Source organism: Takifugu flavidus, chromosome 7 (assembly GCF_003711565.1).
Source record: "Takifugu flavidus isolate HTHZ2018 chromosome 7, ASM371156v2, whole genome shotgun sequence".
Taxonomy (NCBI): domain Eukaryota; kingdom Metazoa; phylum Chordata; class Actinopteri; order Tetraodontiformes; family Tetraodontidae; genus Takifugu; species Takifugu flavidus.
In genome coordinates, this window is record NC_079526.1 from 14,927,726 (window position 1) to 14,946,469 (window position 18,744).

Consider the following 18,744-nt stretch of genomic DNA (forward strand, 5'->3'; position numbering starts at 1 on the left):
GTGATGTGGGCAGTGTTTTCAGCGTCACCCACAAACAGCAGTGAGCACTTTAATTCTGAAGTTACAGTGATTTTCATCTTCAATATGGACCAACATGTTGATTAACACCACCACATGCAGTGGCTTAAATCTGACATTAACCTTGTTTAAATTTGTTAATCAAAGCACGTCACACAGGTTAGAAGTTAGAGGAAATACAATAAACCTAATCAGACAATTACTGATGTCATTAAGGGACCTGGAGACAAAATGGAGGTAGTTTAGCAAAGCAATAGAGCAGACAGTCAATCAAACCTCAACGTCTCTGACCTGTACGTGTGTGTGTGTTGGTGGGGGTGGGTGGGGGGGGCACTGTGTTGATTCTACCCTGACATTTCTATGGTATTTGTTTGGGGTTTTGTGTTTTTGTGCTAATAACAGTCTGGTGGTTTGTCCATGTTGACCTGCTGACTGTTGAAATGCCAGCCAAGTTTTAGAGGGGGGGGGGGGGGGGGGGGGGAGCGAGAGACACAGACAAAGAGAGAGAGAGAGAGAGAGAGAAACTCCGGGATGACTAGGCTGAAGGTCAACCATTGAACTGGAAATTTTACTTGATACTTTAAAGTTTCCCAATTCTTTTTCCTTACTTCCGATTACTACTGACTTGCTTTTTTCTCCCAAGTCAGATTCTCTGGAGGAGTAACTAGAGGATGAAATTACAGCTCTTTTACACTTTGGGTCAAATCCCTTTTTCGTTGAAATTTGTCAAATAGAAGAGCAAAGAAGAAGAATGAAGATAACATTTAATGCAACACTGCCCAGATATGCAGCTGAATCCCAAGACTGCCGCCATCTTGCATATATTGGACTTAAGCATCATCACCAATTGTCTTCGAGTCAGAATGTTTTGCTTCAAAAATGTCCAAGAGACAATTCCCCCCTTTTTATTCAAACTACTAAAAAAACCCCAAAAAACAGCATTTTATTACCATTAAAAAAGCAGCTCCATGATAAAGAGAATATTGCATATGTCCTAGTATTGAATAAAAATGACGGATTTTGTCCACATCGTGGGCTCTTATTGTAATGGAATATGTGAAACTTCAATTCTGAGCTGGTTCAATGGCTCCCAGCAGAGAGCTGAATCATCCCACGCTGTCAGACAAGTGAAGCTGAGTAAATGAATGACAGTGAAGGATCCCCCAGCAGCCCAGAGGGGCTGTTTCTGATCCAGCTCCACCAAGAATCTCCAACTGAGACATCCAGGTGTGAGTTAGAGAGGCAGGTCTGCTGTGAGGATTTCATCAATGGTGGAACAAACGACACGAGAGCCGGACTCACGGGGAAAGGAGACATTTGGAAGCAAGTTTATTTGGCACAAAACCAGCCAAAACCGTTCCAAACAATGGAGCGCAGAAAAATGGCCGCTAGCAAAACAGCAGGCACACACACACACTCACACACAGACGCACACACACACACACACACGCAGCCACCTCTGTTAACACCATTTCTCATTCTGTTGGAATTCAGAAGCAGCATCACAGAGAGCATAAACAACACTAAATCCCAGCGTGTCACCGTGAATAACTTGACTGGATCTGACGCTGTGCAGATTCACAGAAATAAGAACATGAAGGCGAATGAGTCATTAGAGCAGAAGTGTAAGAGGCTCCATTCACCCCAACCCCGACCTCAGCTGAGAGACGCATGAATCTGGAGTTAAGGGCTTCATAATGATGCTCCTGACATCAGAAAACTGCATGCTGGACGTAACCGTTGACTTTTATGTGTGAAGGATATTTAATAACTCTAAATGTTAATTAGAAATTCCTCACTTGATAATGAGAGCCATTTAGAAAGGCTTAACGACATGTTCGGCGGACCGCTGCCGCATAACTTTAAATATAGATGAGGCTAATTGGACTAAGGTGCATCCAGGTATCAGCCAAATACTAAAGGTCCTAATGTGAGACTAAACGTACTCAGGCTGGGTTATAATCCAGTGAATATTGAGTCTGTATGTTGTGTTTGAGCGCAATGGTGAATTCCAACAATGCACGGGCCAACGAGCGACTTGAGGGCGAAGGGTGAAAAGGTTCAAACGCGCTCAGCAATTACACCAGAAGCTCGCAGAGAGAGCCCGTTTGAAATGTTCCTACAACAGTCGTCAAGGTGAGACGCTTTTATTTGCAAAAATTGCTTCACTTTGCAGATGGATTTGAACGTTGTTTTTTTTTCAGGATTGGGAGCAAAAACCACCTTAAACGTGCCTCGACAGATCTAAATTATTTATGTGCTATTCCCACAGCTGTTGACCAACACAAGATGAAGAGCAGCTGGACCACGTCATGCTTTAGACACTGGATATTCAACAGTCATATTCTCTAGTTTTATACTGCATCGGACATTTCGGTGAATAACTGGCCCATACATTTCATCTTAAAATATGTCTAATGCCATCAGAAGGAGCCCAGCAGTTCCGCAGGAACACAGTGGGCCGAGTGATTCGTGATGCCGAACAAAAGGTGAGTCAGCATTTAACGCGGCTGACCTGCAGCTGAATAAGAAAAAGACACAATTTTCAGCAGAATTTCAGTGATTCACGTTTAAATGGACCAGGAGCTTCAACACAAACCAAGGTCATTGTTAGCGGTGGCTGTAAGCACAGACGGGACAGACAGGCAGCGTGAAGCGGGGAAGGGCAATACCTCCAGAAACTACTCCATCTTCCTTTCAGCTGAGAGCTTTAATGCAGCAGCTGTCTGAGAGAAGATGAAACGTAGAAAGACACACCAGCTGTGGCAAGAGGATCAATTGGAAATGTAATCTCAGGGAGAGGTGGGAACACTCAATTAGGTGTATTCTGACTGAATGTGTCTCAGCACAGCCACATTTAAGAGAAAAAGTTCCTGAGAGGCTAATTAACTCAGTACGACCATATGCTTCCGCCCAGGGCTTTGAAATCGGCCGTTCTAAGTATATTTTTCTTTGCGTGTATAATCATATTTCACATAAGTATAATGCAAAAAAAAAAATTAATCGGAATCTCAGTAATTAAGGGGATTGCTTAAATTCCAAGGGGAACTGAAGAGATTGGCGACTGTGGCAGCATCACAGCTGAAAGAGTCATAACGTCTCCAGAATCCTGACGGTTGTTGCTGGTTGCTCTCCTGGCTTAGCTGCCTTCTGCCACAGTGAACCCGGAACAACCGCCGAGCACTGGATGGTTCTCTGGGCGCCGCCATACACTCAGCAGTGACACGAAGACATTTTCTTTACTGCATATTGGATCTCTCTCAGGCAGATCCGATGGAATTTTAACAAACATAAAACCAATAAGGTGTGACCAGTTTGATAAATGAAACATTGACAGCTCCATTTTCAGAATAATTCAGAGTCAACGGACGGACCGTTAGATGAGAGCACAGACAAACAGGACACGGATGGACTGAAGAAGGTTATTACGTCAGCGCTTGTGTCTTTGATGTTTGGTGGACTCACACAGCTCGGGGTCTGAAATCAGCGGAGCTCGAGCGCAACCATATTTCAAAGCACAATTCAAGTCACAACCGAGCTCTGCTTCAGAGTTTGTTTTGCATCCCTCATAAGCAGCGTGTTTCTCCACACAGGCGACTGGGTGGGCGTCAGCTTGTTAGCAGAAGGGTTTGAAGTGAGAATAAAGGGCCACACTTTTAATAAAGACTGCAAGGATTCGATTCATCAAGGTCAGGCTTCATCTCAGATGATGTCTATCAAGGCAGAGGAGGGCCGTCCCCAGAACCATGGTAGAAACATACACACACACACAATATAAAACACACTTGGATCCAAACCTTTCTGATAAATTACAGACAGATTCACAAAACCAGTCATATTCTATGTAAATCTATAACACTCTTGTTCCTAGCTGAAGTCAAAGAGGAGGAACTCTGAAAACATCAGGATTTATCTACATGTAATACACACATTTCTGGGGAGTCCAATGATTAATGTAGAAAAAGAAACTAAACCGTGTGTTAAAGGGTTTGAGGAGAAGATATGATATTTATTAGACGCTGTTGGAAACACAATGCATTTAAAAAAAAAGAAGAATCTCTGGAGCGGCTGAATCAGTTCACCCATGAATCAAAGAGAACATTGATCAAATCAAAAGATAGAATTTCCCCAAAGGGCTGAGATCAGCTGCCATCGGTTTGACAGATTATACTGAAGATGAAGCTCAGAGGTTCAGCTCAAATCTTGCCTTCAAATGAACGTCCTCTGTTATAAGAAGTATGTCCAGAGCCTGAAGCTGCCAACTTTCTGTTTGCATTCTCATATCTGTGGAGTCTTTCCCATCCGCGAAGATCGATGGCTCATTTTTAATGTCTTCCAGCTCAATTGTTTGATTCATCATAACAAGGGAGCAGTTCATTTTGGAGACTTCACCAGTGGGTTGCAATAATAAAGACGTCGACAATGCAGAATGACTTTAACTGTTCACATTTATAACTATTTTAAGTGTATATTTAAACCCTTTTAAGATGGCCTGTGTGTGGAAAATGCTCACCTGGAGCAGGAGAGTAGTATGGGATTAAAATCTCATTTTGACATGCAAACAAAGCACTCTGACAAAGGCTGAAATCAAGAGGAGGAACGAAGGTCTGCTGGGGCCTAGAACCAAGACTAGTTAACAGGAAGCATTTAACATCAGGGGCAGAGATCATGAAGGAGCCAGGTCATGAAACAAAATGATTCATGATCAGAAACCCAAGCTGACATTTCACCCTCTGAGGTGAATAAGGATGGCATTTTAATCACGTGTAATAAAAGATAAATAATTCATATTTGTGTCAACATGGGAATATTGACACGAATCCTATTTTTCCCCTGATGTTGGCTCATCTACAGGACAAATCACAGCTCCTCCACAGCAGATGTGCCACTTAATTGCTGATGATAATTATGCTCACGCTAAAGGAGAAATATGCAAAAGAAGACCTGCTTGACATTCTTAGATGTTTATCTAACATTAACCAATCTCTGAGTTTACGTTCTCCTATTATGAGGATGTTTATCGCTGCTGGGTTCATTGCTGGGTAATTTTTTGGCGTGTTTAAAGAAAGTGACGTTCTGCTCCAGCTGTGCACCTCGCCGATGTGGCAGGTGATGCTGATCCTCTCCAGACAGACTGTTTTCATCAGCTCTCCACATTCACAACTATTTTCCCCAATAAAACCAGATCCTGGGAGCTTTAACAGTCGCAACAGCACGGATCTCAGTGTACAGATCTTTAAAGAAATCAGTCTAATTACTTCAGCATGAAGCACCAAGCTGGAACGATTCCTACTCCTTCTAGTTCCCCTCTTCAGCTTCCATCCCTCCCCCTCTCCGTCATCTCCTACTCTCACACCCTTATCTTCATATCCTCTTTCACCACATCCATAAGTCTCTTTGGTGACCCTCTTTGCCTCCTGCCCGGCAGCTCTTACATCCACTACCCCTCTTGTGCATGCCCAATCTCCATCTGGCCTTTTTCAGACATCTCCACTATATCCTCTGCAGAGTTCTAATCATCTCCCTCGCTCTCAATCCTAACGAAAAACTCTAAACTATCAAGCCTCAAAATCTCAGCAGCCACAAGATCAAATCACAAAAAAAACAGAACTTATATGTGCACGTAAGTGATGACGCAATATAAAAGGTGCCATCAGTTTATAGAGGAGTAACAAGAACTCAGATGGAGGCACCAGACCTTCATGACGATGGCGTCAGAAGATACAGCGCAGCAAATATCTCTTCGTTCGACCCCAAAGAGGCTTGTTTGATACGGTCGTAAAAACACTCCCACTGCTGATGCACATTTGTAATCGCTGCAGGAATATCGACTCACTTTTTCTGGGTTGTTTTTTGCGGTTTTTCCTTTAACACCGAAGACGTGTCACGGTGAAGCTCGGTAATTGTCCTTGCCAAATCAGATTTGTTGTCCTGACATTTAGAGATTAGAAGTAGGTGGAATATCCCGTCAACCTGTTTACAACTCAGAGTGTAAACGTGACTGGCGTGCCAGTGCAGCGTTCCAGGTAATGGACCGCAGAGGCCGCACGCCAACAGTGCCGACGAGAAAAATGATCGAAAAGAAAAAAAGATGGAAATTGCCAAGGAAATACAAAGAGCAGATCTGGGTCTGAACCCCCTCCAAGTGTTTGTGTACATGAACTGTCTGTTTCAATCAAGTTAGAGGTTGGAAAGGGCCACGAAAGGCGAGACGCTCAATAACAAAACCATGTAGTCCTTATTGAGCTCTACAGTCGGAAGTTTTCCTGGGATCAGTGCAGGCCTGTTGCGCGTCGGTGGTCCTGGAGGCCTCGTCAACCAGATGTTGTGTAATTATGTATGAAAGGAACTGTCAACAGCATAAAAAGACTGAGCAGAGGAAGAGGATGCATTCCTGTAACCATGGACCAGGCCCTGGTCTTTAGTGAGTTATCTCCAGAGTCTTCACTAATGAATCCAAGGACTGACAACTTAAAACATGAATTTGAAATTTTGCATGGATCCGTCTTCCATGGAAGATCTGCAAATAAGTCTGAAACGCTGTGCGCTCTGCTTTAAGCGTGCCTTGATGTAATCTGCACTCGGGAGGATGTGTTTCCTGCTCTCAGTGCTGTTGTTGCCAAAAGGTTTGCTGCTTTTCCTGAAGACTTCATCAAACGTCACGACCTGCACCCTCAATCTAGTGAAAGGATGTTGCCCTCAGTAGGGTTCCCCAGGGCACCTCAGCTCTAGACGGAGGCTCAGGAGGCCAAATTCAAGTATCAAATTCAAGTATAAGTCTACTCGGCTCTGGGTCGAACCCTTGAGCAGGGCTTGAGGACGGGTCAAGGGTCTGGGCTCAATACATCCCCAAGCACGTCTCCCACTACAGACTGCTCATCATCATGTTTCTCTAGATGGTCGAGACAGCCAACAGCCTCCAGCAGAGTTACCGCCTGCTTCATTTCAGTCCATCAGGAGGAAGCAGGAACGTTCAAGTATTTTATAGTTGCAATACTAATATTTAAGTCAATATTTAAGTTTGCTTTAGTGGCCGAATTTTTGATTTGCTCACCTGAATATTAGGATTTAAGAGGTCCGCAACCCTGAAAACCAACTTCTCTGACTTATGTAGAAAACTCTGAACCACAATGAATCAAGGCAGAAAACAGAAGCGATACTATTAATGATAGCCGAGCCAGGCTCCGCTGACAGGTGGTGGGACGCATGCACGTGCACAAAGCAAACGTCAACAATACGTCTTCAGGACCTCTGCTCCACCTGTGATAGTGAGTGATGGGGCTTACCCATCATTCACTGCAGCCTCCTGCAACAGGAAAACCTTGTGTGTGACGCCAAATTTAAAACTGTACCAAAGGCCCAGGTGAGAAAGACGAGATAAAGTGACTCAAAGCGGACGTCATCATTCAGAGGCTCGGAGAAAATCCTTCTTTCTGACAGGCTTGACGCACCGACCGAGCTGCTGGACACACTTCTGAGCCGAGCTCATCTGAGGCTGAGCGTTCACGGAGGATCAGATACGAGTCACTCGGCGCAAAATCCCGACTGCCACTATGAGGGGGGAAGTGTGTTTTTGAGATCAGAGATGATAGTTTTCAACCGTTTTATCTGCTGAACCTCCTCTCAGCTCGGTGGGTTTCTTGGTCATGTGGCAGAATTTGTTCCTGGTGCTGCACAGCTCCGCGTGTAATTCTCCAGGTTGATGATACATAACAGGCTTCTTTATAGAAGACTAGAAAAACACAATCAGATTTTAACGTTTGACCAGCCGTCATGCCTCCCACTGTTGGCACAGCACCGCCCCATCTACCCGGATCAGCAGGGGTGGGTGGGACCGCTTTACTTTGATCTGAACCATTTGGAGCTAATGGGGTGTCTCAAAACAAGCTGTCATCATCAGAATACTCAGACGGTGAGAAGCAGCTCTGCTCCGACTGTTCTTACCACCCCAGTGACGTGTGAAACAGGATCATGGCGGGTTTGTTGGCAGAAACCCAGATGATTAATAAATGCACACTTCGTTCACGCTTTTTGTGTTCCTAATAAATAAATATTGTGCTGCTCACCTGTAAATGGGGTCCTGCATCACTAACATCTTGCTCTCATCCCAGGTCCATTCTTTTTTCTGTTGAAATATAAGAAAATAGTTATTTTTTCCCAATATTATGAATCCATAATTGAAACATTTCAGTAAAGTGAGGGTTCCCTGTCAAACACATGTATTAGTTCATGGTAAAAGCCAAACAACCCTCAATAACAGACAATATTTAACAATATATTTGACAATGTCTTCAGTTGTGCCGAGTGTTCTTCATATTTTCAGTTATTTATGCGCCAAACTATTAATTGATTAAGGGTTAAGATAATAATATAGAGATGAAACAACTGCTAGTTTCAGTCATGTCACCAATGTGAAAACATTTAAAAATTCACATATATGGTCACATGATCATATATGATATATACAGATGCCAATCAAGAACCCAAAATATTTTATTAGAGATGGATACATTTGATTTTAATGTCTGTTTCATTTACTCTTCTTATGCATAATTTCCTGCTGCACATGGTCAGACTGGACTCTGCTAACTTGAAAGAGGCTTTTGAATAATTTATTATTATTATTAATAATAAAGGCTCATTTTTGGGTTTAAGCAGCAGGGGAACTTTGCCCTCTGTGATTAAAATTCCCAAAGCTTAATTCATCCAACACCTGATGATCATCCCTGACCTTAAAAAGGATATTGGAAATGTTAACGTTTCCTCAATGACCGCAGCTAAACATCTTCACATTCTCAATACTCGATGTGCTAAAACTGTCTTCAGAATCAGGAGCCTGTTCAGCTTCAGAAGGTTATTCTGCCTCTCCACACATACACATCCTGAAACTATCACGGTTGATGGTTATAGATGTTACATTAGGTGTCCTGAGAGAAAACTGGTTAAAATGGTGCTCATTGTGCTCTGAACCCTCCTAAACACTGAAGCCCAGGACCACTCCCAACCTGCCACATACAGGAAGCAGGCGTCAACCTGATGCAGCAGATAGAAATACTGCAGTCTTTCAGTTGTAGGATTTTTTAAGATGCTTGTTTCTGTGTTTTTCTTCTTCCCTTTTATCTCCCAGATGGAGCGTCAGCCTCCGGTTCTGGAAGTAGAACTTCCGTTACCTTTACTTGCTGATCTGTCTTTTCATTGGGCTCCAATGACAGAGAATCATTTGGAGGAAAGAGCATCAAAAGCTGTGCAGGAGATAAAGAAGAAGAGGCAAAGCTGTGGAAGGGCAAAAGATGTTCCTGAGGATATCTCCCAGCTTGTTTCACAGGCAGAAGCTAGTGGACTCAGCACGGAGATAACAAGAACGCACCAGCCGGAGGCAGAAAGGAATCAACTGGCAATAGAAACAGGAAATAATGGTGGAAGAACCAAAAAACCAAGAGAGCAAGACTGAACAAACCTGCAGACACATGAACCACTAAAGCAAGGCAAGAAAGAGAACATCTGATTGTCAGCCAGAGGGCGTTTGAGACAATATTCCAATTACTGGAACAAAAAATTAACAAATCAATCAAGCAAGGAAAGAAAAGAAAAGCTCAAGAGGACATAAAACTACAACTGAAGAGGAGAAAGAAACTTTATTTTTTAGCTTCTTCAGAAGTTTTGAAAAAGAAATACAGAGGGAAATTGGGGGCATAAAAGCAGCAGACAAAGATCTGAGAGAGAAAGAGGAAAAAACTGTTTGATAAAGTGGAAACAAATAATACACCCGACCGGCTGACCTTCCCCATCCAACCTTACATCCATCTTCTTCACCCGCTCCTCCCTCCAACATCCCACTCTTTCATCCACCCTTCCCCTCTTTACACTCCGTTACCAGATTACCACAACCGGAAAAAGCAACTTGATTTTATCTTGTGCAGTTGTTCAATTATGGCGTTACTCTATGAAGAGGTGGATTTCTGGGCCATATTTACATGTATTAGGGAGACACCGTGCTGTTGCCATGACACCACCGCAGAAAGAAAACCAATTGAACTTTTTCAGGATGTTTCAAAAACCTCACTCACTTTTTTCTTTTTCCTCAGGTTGACTTTCACACCATCCACAGACACCACGATGTTGACTTTTTTCTTCTTGATGTTTTTCACCTTGAATTCATACTGCAGAGAGAGAACAGGCAAACACATGTTTATTAATATACTGGTGATTAATGTGTGGATAAAAAACACAGATGATTGATCAGCACTAAAAAGGCATTCACATGCAGCTTTTTGCAGTCAGGATATTCTTTATGCTAAAGAAACTTGAAAACAATCAAAAAAACAAAAGTAAAATTATAAAGAGAATTGAGAAGCTTATAAAGACTATCATGAAGGAATTGTATCTCCTAACAGTCAATTACAACCAAATTTGAAAGTCCAATACCCCCACAGCAAAATGAACCATTTCATAAACCTTATTTTGTCAGCAGATCTCTGTCACAGTCCATTAAAAACTATAGATTAGATGCCAACAGCTCTCATCTTCTCTGCCACTCGAGGAGCTGCGGCATCAAACCGAGAATGTTGGAGTTTCTCTGCTGAAACTGGATTATTGGAGATGCTGAATTAGCAGAGTTGTGCGTGGGAAGGCACCGTTAGCCTCAGACGTTTGAGTGTTTTTCCCATTTCTGCTAACCAAATTGTGGGAAATCTGTTACATTCCGATGAATAAAAACTCCACACAATTTTGCTACGTTCCTAACAGAGTTCTGATTCCCCACTTGCTGTTTGCGTCAAGTCACTTCTAAACCGAAAATCCAACGTCTGTCACGTTTCTCAAACTGGACTTTTTGTGACTCGATATGTCGACGATGCAGCGATTTTAGCCGTCGCTCTTGTTTATATCGACAACATTGTCTCAGCTGGTTTTTCAGACCAGCAGGATAGTGATGGAAGAATCACACTTGACAGGAAAAATTGTTTTACCACTGTGGTTCAGGTGTGCATGACAGAACAAAAGCATGTCCGTGTGTTTAAGTTGTCATAAGAATCCAGTTTAAGCGATATTATGTTAAAGGAAAGTTAGAGGCACAGAAACCGACGTGTGATTAAACCACAACTGTTCTTACTCCATCGACTGGAATTTCCATTCATGTTGCTTTCTCAGTACCAAACCATTTACCTCTTTAACATCTACCTCTTTTTAACAAAACCAAACCATGCAAATAGCATTTCTAAAAAGTATCAGTGAGTTATTCTGGAATTCTGGATGATCGAGGAGATGCAGGTAATAACAAAGCGGATTTTATAGACACTTGAAGCCTCTACAGCTTTACCGATGAGAAGGCAGCATCAAACACAGCAGGCAAAGGTTGCAAAGGCGAGCACGCATCCTCAACGCCACTCACACTGAGACGATCTCGCCAAGCTGAGCAGGAAATCGAATTCCTGACTCAGACTTCCGCAGACACGAGGAACCCGACTGCCGGTGTGTTTGCACACAGATAAAGCTTTAGCAAAGGTGCTGCCAGACCTGTCACGGCCATGAAGGTATCATTTACAAAAGCCCAATAACAGAGCTCAGTGCTCCATTAGGTTCTCCAGCAGCAGTTTTGCGGTACGAAAGACTGTATCAGTGATGTGTTTCGTATATCTCTCTAAATCACTTGATTTAGAGAGATATACTTTATTAGTCAGAACGGCAGGAAAATGGCCACCGTTCAACAGGGAACAGAATCTAGTCCGGCCCTTATAAACACTCTGAAACACTTTAATCATTATTCTCAGGTCTAAAAGTGCATTAGTGTTTATGAGAAGGACTTTTATGGGCATTTTTATGGGTGGATTGTAATGGGCTGTAGCGTTGGCAGTGCTGCAGGATTTAAATGCTGATAAACCTGATAGATTGCATGATTGACCTTCATGGAGAGAATTACAGATGCTGTGTCACAGATTTCCTGCTGGGGTGTGTGTGTGTGTGTGTGTGTGTGTGTGTGTGTGAGAAGGGGCGCAGGCATATATGACGGAAAGCACTCAACTCTAATAGGCCCGTCTCTTCCTGTCCGACATGGCTGCATGAATCCAGTCAAAACACTCTCAATCCCAAAGATGCAAAGATGCAGCAGCAATATAATTTATGATTAAGCCCAATCACCTAACAGAATATGGATTAATGTAATTAAAATGAATATAAATATAGGAGCTACTCAAGCGTTCCAGTTTCTCAGCTGGCAATTTGTTAAGGAGCTTTCTAGAGAGAATCTAATGTGGAGGCTTCAATGAGGAGAGAGAAGAGCGCACAAACCTGAGGTCACCACGTTTGACGTGTGTTCAATGCATATGTGCATATATATGTACAATTAAGTTGCTTCTTCACCAACATCACACACGATTAAGAAAAAAAGCAGGAGAGGGTGAAGGATCACTGAAGGCCTCCTCCTGATGCCCTCATTTTCAAATTCAGTTATTCCCAACCAAAATAAAAGCACTTACAAAAGTGTGATAACACATTTGAACCCCACTGGAGAACAAAGCAGCTTTTTATTATACCAGCCATATATCTCTATATTTGCAGCATCTATGCAAACAAACTCAACCAATCATCTGTCAGGGAGGAATGGGCTCATCCATCATCCAAATAAGTCACACCAACACGTCGCCTCCGCCCGGATTCTGTTGTTTCCAAAAGGTTCTTTTCTTTGTTACTGGTACAATCCATCATTGCTGTAACAAAGACAACAGCCTGCCAGCATCATAACATCCGCAGCACTTTACACTCACCAAAGGAGCCAACGAGCACAAACAGGGCCATATTTCTGCTTATGGCCATTCAATGCCGGAGAAGGACAAATAAGAAAAGGAAATCACTTAAATAAAGATCAGTAAATAGATGGAAACACGAGGACAGTCACGTCTTACTACAGAGGGTGATCAACGCTGCAGACTACAGTTCTCTAGAGTGTCAGTATCAGGAGTCAAATAGCATGCATTTTAATGCTGAATAAGCTACTCATTCATAAATATTCACGTATTTATTCATCAAAAAGGCGGAGAACATGAGGCAAAAAGAGGAACAAAGTGGACAAGAAATAAAGAATGGGAAGTTAACAGCTGAGGTCTATAAACTCACACATAAATTTAGGATCTCATAAATAAGAAAGGGGAGTAATAATCAGGGGAAGTGGTGAATTAAAGGCATGTCGTTTGGCCTTTATAGAGCAAAGGAAAAGCTGAGGTGAAGACTTTAGTGCGGATCCACTGAGCTTTCTTCATATTCCGCTTTGCAGGTAAGATCTAAGCTAAATCATCTGAGTCTGCCTCGCTGTCTCCTTCATCAGCAGAAGTGCAGCAACAGGACAAGCTCAGATCCTTCATATCTTACGACATTTCCCTCACCGATCTCAGGATTATGAGGATCGCTGCAGCCCGCAACGTAAAACAAAAACATCTTTAAACCGCTAAATGAACACAAGGTCAGTTTAAAAAGAAATGAAACATCTCAACAGCATCGTCCCTCAGTGTCAGCATGTCGTCTGAGTCTTTTTTTACAGAGGAAAAAATAGTGTTTAGTGTAGTTAAAAGCCTTCAGTGCTTTTTACCAAGTTGTGTGATGCACAGAGCCATCTTTTGTTTGAACATTTACTCAGAAATGATCCCGTACATGGCCGAGCAAAGATTATCTCACACTGAAGCAATTATTTTACTCTTCTGGTGACTTTGATGAACATACACGAGCGTAATTCAAAGAATGTGATGTTGCGTCAACCACCGTTGCATCAACCAACCTCTATTGCGTTTCCCGTATTTTGTCAAAGCAAAGGCGCTGCAACGGTGCAGCAAAGACGCAGAGGAAGAGGCCGCGTGCTGCTAATCACACATAATTGCAGAGGGGCCGATGGAGAAAGACGAGACAGAAACGACGGATCAACTTCAAACTGGAACGCCGGATGACAGGTTCAACAGTTCTCTTCTGTGCGTCAGCCAGCCGAGGTTTTCCTGCCGCGTCCGTCCATTATTCCAGAGCCTCCGGGAGTTGACAACCAGACGAAGCCCATTGTTCATGTCACAATCGATCTCGCGGTGAACTACAATGGGTGCTCGGATGCTTCAAACCGGGGGTGAAAACTCAGGGAATCTGGGATCCACCATTTATGGCTGTTCTGTCAGACTCTTGTCATGTCGGCATAATTTCAGCCCGTTAACGTCGATGAAATCGTGTTTTGTTTACTCATTTGCAGCAACCTGATAAAGCGGCCAGACATCGCGTACGTCCCCACAGTCACAGGGAAATCTTTTGTTCCGACGGAGGCTCCGAACAGTCGTCTTCCCACAGAATTTCCCAGTTTCTCGGCATCTTACACCACATCCCAGTGCCAGCCACAAAGCTTTCATCACTTTCACTGACCCACTTTCACACCCCCATTTCCTCTCACGTTCCACATCTTCTCCGTCTGACTCCTTCACATTAGGTCATTCTATCATCCCCCCTCTTAACCACTGACACACACGGGGTCCTTGGGCTTATTGACACACACTTATTTACTCCCCGTCTCTGCGCCCCGACCACCATCACCCCTCAGTCTCCCGTCTCCACCGAACGATGGCTTATTCAATCTCTGTCTCTTCTGAAGAGGCAGTTCATTTGCCAAAATAATTTGGGCCCATGATGCTACAGGAACCATCATCAATCGCTGCGATACAACATTCTTTGAACGGCAGCCAGAAGAACGTGGAATTTAATATGCAGTTTGTTGAGATCTGCTGGAATACGCAGTCTTCCCTCACGTCAGCCAATTAATTTAATGTCTAACAGGCAATAAGTTGAAAAAAAACCAGCTACACAAAGCCAAATATTGAGGTTGACCTTAACACCGATGAGCTGCATTAAACCACTGAAGAGCAAAACCTCCAGGAAAACAAAGAAGTTGGGACGGCATTCATTCCAGTGTTTAAGGGAATTCTAAAGCCTGGCCTCTCTTAAGTGGGAAAGATTCTATTTCTGAAGTTTCCGGGTTTGATAAATGAGGCGTCCAAGTTCTGCTGGCAGCATTTCCTGCTGCACAGAAAGCTGAGACATCTATTCTCCCGACTGCTGTTACAACATCTAATGTGGAGCTTCAGAATCGTCTGCTCTGAAACGTTATCGCCTTCATGCCGTCTTCACTCTCCCCCCGGACTGAACTCTTTTGCATCCCTCTGTTCTCCGGGGTCTGACATGTGCACCGCGTTGAGTGGTTGTGGTACAGAGATTTATGCGCTCCAAAGACAGCAGACTCTTCTTCTGACATGTAAGAAAACATCCCACCTGAGAAACTGAAACGGCTGATTCGCAGTCTGACTCCCTCACATTTCTTTTTTTGAAGAAAGGCAACAGGGCTGTTCAGTTCCAGAGGAGTCTAACAGTGTTTAATGGAAGCTGAATAAAAATGTTTGATTTTCTGGTCAGGTGCCTTTATTCCAGGAGGGATTCCAGAAGATGGATTTAACACCAAAAGTACCGTTATATAAGGTGTTTTCTCTTCCATTAATCTTTGTCTTCAGCTTCGATCTATCCCTCACTGCCTTCCTTCCTGTTGCAGCCACGGGAGCAGGAGATGAAGCAGATATGCTGGTCTTTGCTCTTGCTAAGGAAGAGGAAACCTCTATTTCCCCAGAAGGACAGACAGGAAGCTACTCATTCACATGGCTTCATTTCATGGTCCTGCTGTCGAAGAGCCAAAGCACTGAGAGAGCAGCTTTCTTACAACATATTCCAGCTAATAATAACCAGGCTGACTGTACTGGAAGTCAGAGAGACCAGGACTCACAAATGGAAAGGTAGAAATGTTATTTTGGGACACTGCAATTAGTTTCTAAATCTGAAGCTAATCTCGCAGATCATCTTAAAAATGAGAAATGTGGAAGAGCGCTTGGCTCTTGAGATCAAGACCTCACATCTTCATCAGGAGGAAGCAAGAAACAAATGTGTCGGATGATTTGAAAAGAGGAACGGACGCCGTTTATGCTAAACTGGAGTCGGCGTCAAATGTTTGTACGGAATCATCAGTCTCGAGGTCTCTTTCATGGCGGTTTAAAGGACCTCCACTCGTATTACTCTCAAGATAGTGGAAAGGTTGGTGTTACAGATGTGTACTTGCTCCACCCGTATTATCAAGTCAGATGTGACTTTGTGGATTTGGGACAGCTAATTATCCCATGAGTTCTTCTACGACAGGGGTCGGCAACCCAAAATGTTAAAAGAGCCATATTGGACCAAAAAACCAAAAAACAAATCTGCCTGGTGCCGCAAAAAATAAAAAGCCCTATATAAGCCTTATTATGAAGGCAACACATGCTGTAAGTGTCTATATTAGCCATATTAGCCTTCTTTCAAAATGATAAGTAGGCTACAAATACATAATGAGCATTAATGATTAAATGTTTATGTTCCCTGCAGCGTATCCTGGAGAGAATGATGCACCACGTGGCCACTCTGCTGTACGATGGTGCTTTAAGTTTAACTTCTCTTATAATGAAATGTTGAAATTAAATATTTATTATCCACATGTTAACAGCAATGGAAATCTTTAAGGATGTTTGTTATGTTTTTCCTCCTACAGAAATTATATTAAAACCAAAAATATGTTCACACCATCTTTTTTCATTTTCATATTTTTAAAAAAGCTCCAGGGGGCCACTAGGCGGCGCTAAAGAGCCGCGTGCGGCTCGAGAGCCACGGGTTGCCGACCCCTGTTCTACGACAATGAAGAATTCATATTCATAAGAATTTGTATTCCTCCTGTATGAGATGTCCAGAAGTCGGAGTGTTGAGAACCAACTATACCCAGGATGGTATTTCATTTCTTCTTTCCAAACAAAGAAATCTGGGCTCCTCGTTGCTGTCGCCCTCCAGTGACCAAGCAAATGTGCAATTTAATCTAACGTGTCTATTAAAACAAACCTCTCCTCTGTAAATATTCAGTACTGGGAGAATCTGGGAAACTGCAAGAGACTTTAACTTGTTGCAGACATTCAGAATTCCTGTAATTGTTCATAGATTATACACGCTAACACGGAGATTCACATAGATTCCTTAATGCATAATAACGACACTGCCTCAGAAAAACTGCACTGGGAACACAGACGTTCGTAAGGTCCTTAATTTCCGAACATCACATCGCATCATTCAAAAACACCCCAAAAGCTGGTTTCATCAAGATGTGGTTTGTTTTCGTGTCTGGAGTTGATCACGGATAAACGTGCTTTGTTTCAGGATCGAGCACATTTACTTCTCTGAGCTCCAGCTGTCATGAGAATTAAAGTAATAAAAAGATATTTAAAAAGGCAAAATCAGAGGAAGTAACAGGAGAAGCAGCCAGGCTGGAGAGACTGCTGCCATCTCTCTTATTTGTTCGTTTCTGTAACAGCTACTGACACAAACCTGAGAAAAGTTTACGATCAAAAGGCATCGAGAATCACGATATTCTAAAACGAGATTACGTTTTTCACGGTAACTTCTAATCCAGGGTCACATTAGCCTTTTCCTTGTTGTAAACGACTCTTTGTGAAGCTGAACCAATTTTTTTACTGCAAAGAAAATCATAAAATCCCTCAACTGAGTGAATTTGTTCAATATTTTAGTAGTTGCTGGTTTATAGTCAGGACCTTCGCTGCAGAGGTTTAAGATTTCTCTCAGTCATTTTGCTTGAGAGACTTTGAAATTTAATTAATCAAGAGATTTTGTTTCATTTTTCCATTTCTTGGATGTCATAAAAATAATGCAAATCTTCGGGTGAAATGGATCCATTTCTCTTTTCTCTTCGTCAGCTGAGGCAACATTGGCTTTTACCAACACATAGTTAGTGTTGAGAGTGGTACGACATTGTGTTTCCATTATATTCACATAATGGGTGAGGAAACTCTGGCATCCGGTAAGAATACGTGCACAACACTGCAGTGCACCAGCGCCCGGTCAGTAGAGCTGAGCAGGGACACGCCGAGGGACACAATTACAACCAGGAGGCCAAAGCACCATCAACAGCTGAACATTTACAGACATTTACACCTCAGTTGCTTACAAGGCGGTCTCGGCTGGAACCGAATGAGAGCAGGGGCTAACCAGTGCTGGCTGTTGTGATAAAGCTTCTTTAGAAGATAGGAAAGGATTACAAGCTCTTACAGCTTTAATTGGAAGCGTAAATGAAGCTGCACGGGACCCATCTGATGGTCACCACGGGCGACATCCTGCTTGCACGAACAAAAATGGTGAAATATGACTCCAGGCAGGCGCTACAGAGGGAAATTAGCAGAGTTCAGGTTTAATTACCGACTCAAAAGAATCGTAAAGATGTGTCATGTACCAGTTGTGGAATATCATCAGTGAGCTGTAAAGGGTATTAAAATTGGATTAGACGCGGCTGAAGAACAGGCCGCTTGCTCTTTTGCATAAAAAGCTAAATGTACACAACAATATCGAGCATGACAAGGGGATTAGAGGCAGTGGCACATGCCAACAATCGAGGTTTGAAGAGAATCCACAATTCTGGCAGCTTAATGATGAGATTATAGACAGTGTCAGATATTTGCCTTTCCCTGAAGCTTTCAACCTAGTTTACTTCAACACAAGCGTGTCTGACCTCAATAACGGCAGTCATAACGAACTAATAAGAACAAGTTCCCCTCTATAGTCAAACTGAGCATTTCAAGAACTCAAATATCATCTATCAGGTCCACTGAATACGGCCAGGGGTTGGGAAATGGTGTTGAC

At 42.9% G+C, this 18,744-nt stretch overlaps 1 protein-coding gene across 2 annotated transcripts in view; it reads right to left on the reverse strand.

Annotated features, from left to right (window-relative positions):
• Positions 1 to 18,744, reverse strand: part of LOC130528396 (carboxyl-terminal PDZ ligand of neuronal nitric oxide synthase protein-like) — a 75,549-nt gene that overhangs the window by 37,806 nt on the left and 18,999 nt on the right. For both annotated transcript variants that reach the window (XM_057037708.1, XM_057037707.1), the window contains exons 3-4: positions 10,086 to 10,178; positions 8,085 to 8,143 (exon numbers count right to left, since the gene is read on the reverse strand). In XM_057037708.1, coding sequence (XP_056893688.1) covers positions 8,085 to 8,143; positions 10,086 to 10,178 — 152 coding nt within the window. The remainder of the gene's footprint in view (positions 1 to 8,084; positions 8,144 to 10,085; positions 10,179 to 18,744) is intronic.